Below are 6,631 nucleotides of genomic sequence, written 5' to 3' on the forward strand. Positions count from 1 at the left end.
GCCTTAAATAGTAAAACCACCAGGAGGACTCAAATGGTTTGCAGCTGTGTCAATTGCTGATCCAATTAGTGACAGATGCTTCAGTATGTATGGATCACTTGGGTTGTTACCAACATCTGGTGAAAATTTCATGTCATTAGCACCTCTAGTAATATATTTACTGAGAAAAATGGTGACGTGTTCAGTACTTATTTTACCCGCTGTATGTGGGGGGTTGTAGCTGCAAAGAGGTCAAAAACATGGAAGTAAACTGTGACAGTTTTACCTACAGTTATCATGGAATTTGTAATTTAATCATGACCAGAAGCAAACTTAGCATCATGACGACAGATCGAGTCAACCTCTGATTACAACTCTTAACTTTATTTATTTATGCAGCCGACAGTTCTCAGGAATGATCAAAAGTAGAAAAAATTAAGACTTGACAAAATTAAATTTAAGAACTTGGATGAAAATCTGGGCGTTTTTAAGACTTTTTTAGGCTTAAAATTTTGGTTTTCAAATTTTAGATATTTTTTAGACTTTTTAAGACCTGGCATGAACCCTGAAAAAGTTAAAAATGTTCTGTGTGCAGGTGTCAAAGTACAGTTTTAGTGCACTAAAATTACAGGAACTAAATTGAGAAATTGACCTTTTTTTTTAGAAAATGTTTGTCATGCAGTTGTTTCGAACATGTATATAATTAAACTGACAGAACTGCGAGCCTTTGCAAGTCACCTGATGACTCCTGCGAATGCTTTAAGATATTTTAGAGACGTCCTTCCAAAAGCCAAACACCAAAAAGTCTCAGCCCAGTGAAAAACTGGCTTCAGGTGTGACGGCTGTTTTAACTGAATTAAAACATGATACTTAGAACAATCTACAACAACAACAAAAGAAAGTTAGTCATTGTTTTCTTTATTTCATGTTAGAGCTGATGCAGACAGGCTGGAAGTGTAGAACTAAGAAGCAGTGCAAAGCCACACGTGTAGCTGTCCATTTATTCAACACACTGCGGTTAGTTTTCCTGCCAAACGCAGAGCAGGGTCCCGCAGAGCAAACCTCATACCTGCAGGTGTTTCACAGAGCTTCTCAAAGGTTGGCAGCTTGGCTATAAACTCATCATCCTCTTTACACCACATTAAAGGCAGGAAGGAAGACATACAGAAACCCAGAGAGCACAATGTGAGGAGAAGTGATGCTGAACGGGTTTGTACATGAGTTACAGTAAGTGCAGCTCTGATGAGAGGAACAACAGGCTCTACAACTGACCAACTGTTGTTTCTCTGTGATTCACTTCAGAAATATTTGCATTAAAGGAGCCAGACTTTGTTCTGAAAACTTTATGAAGGGTTTTCATAACCTTTCTTTGAACTTTGGCTGCTTTTTTACTCAGTTTGGGTTCGAGAAATGTTGTGTGTTCACACAAAAAAGAAAACTTAGCAAATAATCAACTTTATATTAGGCCACTTTGTTTAAGCTGGCAGGAAAAACTATTTTTATATCAGCAGAGTTGTAAAGTAACTAAGTTAAAATACTTTGTTACTGTACTTAAGTAGAATTTTTGAGTATCTGTACTTTACTTTATTTTTCAGCCTACTTTTTACTTCTACTTCTTACATTTTCACACAGTTATCTGTACTTTCTACTCATTACGTTTTTTTAAATGCAAGAAGTAGGAAGTTTTACTTTTATTTAATATTTGCTTGTTTTCATTCCAGCTTTTTATTATAAAAAATAAAAACTATCCATATAAACTGAGCCTCCTAGATAYAGTGAATTTAACTGTGGTTGAATGAGAAGTATAAATATATAAAACTCTGATAGTGTATTAGTTTGTACACAAACAAATCATGTCACACTCCAGCAGGACAGAATCATTCAAATAAAAGGACTGTACTTAAGAAGTATTTGTATTTCATGAATTATATTCTTACATTTGGCCGCAGCCCTCAGATAGATTTTCATTTTGGGGAAAAGCTTTGTGCAGCCTTGATATATGTATATAAACTGAAACAGCTGGACTAGTGCATCCTAAATTTAACATCCATTCATTATTTTAATAAAATAGTCATTTCTGCAGTTTTTGGGGAGGTCACCTCCTAATAAATGTCCTTACAGAAAACCTAACAGCTCATTTTAAATCAATACTTTTACTTTTAATACTTAAGTACAAAAATATCAGATACTTTAAGACTTTTACTCAAGTAATATTCCTGAAGGAGACTTTAACTTTTACCAAAGTAATATTTTTGTAAGATACTTGTACTTTTACTCAAGCATCACTTTGTGGTACTTTATACAACACTGTATATCAGCAAAGTGTTTCCCAAACTAAAAGAACGTGTCCCACAAAGGCCTGTCTGTTTGCTGGGAAAGTTTAAAAAGATAGTTAAAACTTTCACACAGTGATGCTCATAACATGAGTGAAACCTTCAGGGACGGCTGTGGACGACGGAGTCTCTTTGTGAAACATGTTTACAGAGCCAGACTCACTTTGGTTTAGAAGAGAAGGACAGAAGGTGAGGAGCTCTCGCTCTAAGGAGGAGAGGGGGGAAACAAAAGGGTGTTCAGCTCCTGTAAGGAGACGAATGAAAGAAAGAAGGGAGGGAGGGGAGAAGGAAGTGGAAAACCCAGCAGGTTGTGATGCGTAAACAAAGGTATGTGACAGGTTGTTGGGGGGGGTTGAGGAAGAGAAAGATAAAAATCGTAAGAGAAAACATGTTCGTACCAACTGTGGGGGTGTTCCCAGCACTGAGGGAGGCGTTGGAGGACAGAGAGGAGGAACTCTCTGCACGAGCGAGAGGAGCCGTTGGAGGAGGGCTGGCGTTCGATGATTTGGGTGGACTGAACAGCCGTCCCTGAGTTAGAGAGTTCAAACAACGCAAAGGTTAAACATTACTTAACAACTATCAGTTCAGGGTGACACAAAGACTGAAGGACAACAGCCGCAGCCCTGTGAGATTCTGGTTTAAGTCCTCGGACTGGAAAAGGACACTAGTTGGTCACTCGGACCTGACCCAGTACGGCACAAGAAAATATATTTTTAGTTTCTGTCTCACAGAGTCCTGAATGTTTATGATCATGTGATCAGTCAGCCGTGCAAATTTGTTTTTAAATCAAATTCAAGCTGAGCCTCAACCAGGGGCGGATCTGGGATTTTTCTGAGTAAGGGGCCATCAAGGGGGCCACAATATTCATAGAGGGGCCAAGTCTTTGTTCAACATCCTTTCACACAAATTTCGTGTATACATTTTACACTTCAAACATTTCTAATGTAATTTTAAAAAAAAAGGTACCACTTTACAATGAGGCCCCCCCTTATTGATGGCTTTTAAAGAGTTTATAGATAAGTTATTAATTAATCTGTAAACACTTTAAAAATTATTAATAAGTGTTTATTATGCAATAATTAAGGACAAGAAAGAGACAATTGTCCAGTTTCATTTATTAATGATTGATGAAGTGTAAACTTTACAAATGAATTAATAACCTATCTATAAACTCTTTATGAGCCATCTATAAGTGGAGCCTTGTTGTAAAGTGGTACCAACAATCTTGCACAGTAAATTCTCCTCACCAGATTTTCATACATTTTACTGTACATAGATAAAATATTTTCAAACACACAACATGTGAGAAAATCCAGCCATCATTTGTCAGCTGAAAGACTTTTTTACAGGATTGTTCACATTTTAAGAAGAGAAGAATTCTGTCAGCTTGATTCATTCTGGACTTTAACATTTGACTCATGAGCACAACTAGTGTTTGAACATGAAACTGCAGCCACCATCATCACCCCCAGGTAAAGGACAGATGAGTGACAGGACAGGGGCACTTCAGGGGGCCAATCAGATTTCAGCTGGGGCCAATGCCCCTGTGGCCCCGCCCCTAGAACCGCCCCTGGCCTCCACAAGTCATCCAGCAGGTGCAGCTCGATGATTTACTGCTTTAAACCTCAACTCCCTGTTGAAGCAAGTCTAAACTATTGCAATATTAACTAAAATAAAACATTTTCTAAATTTAAAAACATTACATGTGTGTGGAAATTTGGGGAAATTCCGATCAAACCAATACAAAACCTATTTATACGCTTCAGAAGAAAGCTATACGAATTATAAATTCATTAGATTATTTTCATCCAACAAATGACATTTTTATCACATTTGATACTTTAAAATTTTATGATTTAGTATAACTTAGAACAGCACTGACAATGTACTAAAGTCCTTCCACATTATACAGAAGTGGTTCGAAAATAAAGAAACAAATTATGAATTCAGAAAGACTTATTTAGAAAAACAAAGGTTAGGACAAATGTTAAAAATAATTGTACCCTTGTTAGACGGATTTGTGTTTGGAATAATTGTTGCGAAGAGTTAAAACTGTGTTCTTCACTAACTAAATTTAAAATAATGTATAAAAATTATTTGTTACAGAAATATACTAAGTTTTGACTGATTGTTTGCAGCTGCTAGAGTTTTGTTACAAATTTGTTTAGAATTTCATTGGAAATTTTATTTTATAAAATCTATAAGYATGATGTTGATTTGATTTTGATAATATATGAATAAAAAGTGAAGGTATAAAAAGTTTAGGCTTCCACCTACACTTTTTTCAGTCTATGCCTTCGTTTTTTTGACACTGACAGGAATTTAAAAATTGTGTATTATTTTATTTCTGTATTTTTTTTCCTGTTGTTGTTCAGATGGACTGGTTTTGGTGATTTTTTTTAACATTTAAACAATAAAACAATAAATAAAATACTGAGTTATTATGAAAAAGATAAAATAAATTACTCAAACTGATACTAACAAAGCTTTGAGCTGACAGTGAAGCATGTTTCATGTTTCTTCCTTGTTTAATTAAGAACACACTCTGAGGTGGCTACTAGCTAGTAAAATCAACTGGAAAATACTTTTGGACCGATTTCTTATATTTACAAAAATTAGAATCAAAAGTTTCTAAAATAAAATTTTAAGTCTAAATCATTTGAAATTGGTCATAACGAAAGACTGAGTTGAAATTTCCTGAATCCTATCAGCAAATGTAGGAAAAAAATGAGAAACACCGAACAGGAGAAATCATTTTCAGCTATCAATAGGGCAGTAAGGTGCTGTAACTTAAAAATACGTCATTTTTGAGTGTCATCCACAACCTTCACACAGAAATAATCCAGTATTGATACAATTACTCACCATCTCATTGATCCCTGTGAGTTTCCCAGTGGGGATTTTGGGCCTGGAGGAGGGTCGAGGAGGAGGAGGAGCCAGGGCTCCGGCTGTCAGAGGGGTCGTCGGCCGGTTTGGAACTGGCACTACATCAAGAAGCACACGAGGGTCCTACTGGTTACTGATGGTTCAGAGTCGCAGAAATGGATTCCAAACAAGTAGGTGCAAAAACTCAAACTGGATGCAAAACCTTCATGCAACGTTTTAAAGCAAAAGATTAAATGTTAAGATCCAAACAAGACAAAATAACAAAACACATTTCTACACAACAAACCAAAACCACAAATTACTGTAAATTAGAGCAGATGGACGAGCATTAGTCAAACAAATCTAGAGAAAACAAAACTGAAAATAACTTTATTATGAAATAAAATAACTTTAAATTAGAGAATACAGTTACAGAAAAAAAAAACTCCAAATGTTGGGTAAACACGTCTCTGAAGCCATTCTTTTTGTTACCATTGTGTATTTTGTTTGACGGGGCTGCAGCTCTATCACAGAAGATGTCAGAGACACACAGGCTGCCGTCCTCTCTGCTGCACACGTCTGCAGAGTCATCCGACAGGAAGCGACTGGACCTGCAGGCACCTGGCCGGAACCTCTGCAGCTCCATCACAGGTGGGCCGCGACGGCACCACGTGCTCTCACCGAAAACCGTCCACTGGTTCTGGGACCGGGACGAGGAGGAGGAGCTGTCTGCGCTTTCAGGAGGACCGACGGCAGCGGGGCTCCTGATAGGGTCAACGGGCTCAGAGGGCTGGGTGAGGGGGGCACTCTGGGCTCTGGACAGGGCAGGTGTGAGGACTTGGAAAGGAGCTTCTGGTGAATCCCAGGGAGAGGATGTGGATGAGGAGAAGGAGGAGACGTCCTTGGGTTGTTGGAGCTCTGCCAAAGGAGTAGAGCGACCCTTTGGTAGCACCGAGTCGACTGAAGGAGGAAATGTGATCAACAGAGGCCATAAAAAGAATACAAGACAGAATAGAAACCATCAATAATTACATTTGTGAAGCACCAGCTTATTATCACTCGCTGCTAAAGGTGACAGGGCGATGATGTCGTTGTAAATTTTAACAAAACTCTCAGAATGTGATCACTGGATGTAGAGCTACAACTGATATTAGAAACACTTGATTTTCCATTTAAAATTGATGGTGTTGAGATTAGTAGAGTCAGTGAGATAAAGTTTTTAGGCATTTTCATTGATTTAAGGGCTGACATGGAGAGCTCATGTAAATTACTTAAGAACAAAAAATAGCTAAATCTGTTGGAGTAATGTATAAAGTAAGGGAGTTATTCAATGATAAAGCTCTGTTTATATTATATAACACAATAATTGTTCCTCACTTGATTTACTGTGTTGAAGTCTGGGGTAAAGCATGTAAAACTATCATAAATCCTATTTTTATTTTACAGAAAAGAGC

The 6,631-nt window shown here is 37.4% G+C and overlaps 1 protein-coding gene across 2 annotated transcripts in view; it reads right to left on the bottom strand.

Moving 5' to 3' along the window:
- The window catches only part of fcho2 (FCH and mu domain containing endocytic adaptor 2), a gene marked incomplete in the record, with an annotated part of 41,095 nt that overhangs the window by 9,402 nt on the left and 25,062 nt on the right, over positions 1–6,631 (bottom strand). Inside the window, 5 exon segments of one of the 2 annotated variants that reach the window (XM_014031863.1) lie at positions 1,049–1,108; positions 2,476–2,556; positions 2,711–2,840; positions 5,178–5,296; positions 5,670–6,137. In XM_014031863.1, coding sequence (XP_013887317.1) covers positions 1,049–1,108; positions 2,476–2,556; positions 2,711–2,840; positions 5,178–5,296; positions 5,670–6,137 — 858 coding nt within the window. 2 annotated transcript variants of the gene reach the window in all.

This window comes from Austrofundulus limnaeus, unplaced genomic scaffold, assembly GCF_001266775.1.
Source record: "Austrofundulus limnaeus strain Quisiro unplaced genomic scaffold, Austrofundulus_limnaeus-1.0 Scaffold1338, whole genome shotgun sequence".
Taxonomy (NCBI): domain Eukaryota; kingdom Metazoa; phylum Chordata; class Actinopteri; order Cyprinodontiformes; family Rivulidae; genus Austrofundulus; species Austrofundulus limnaeus.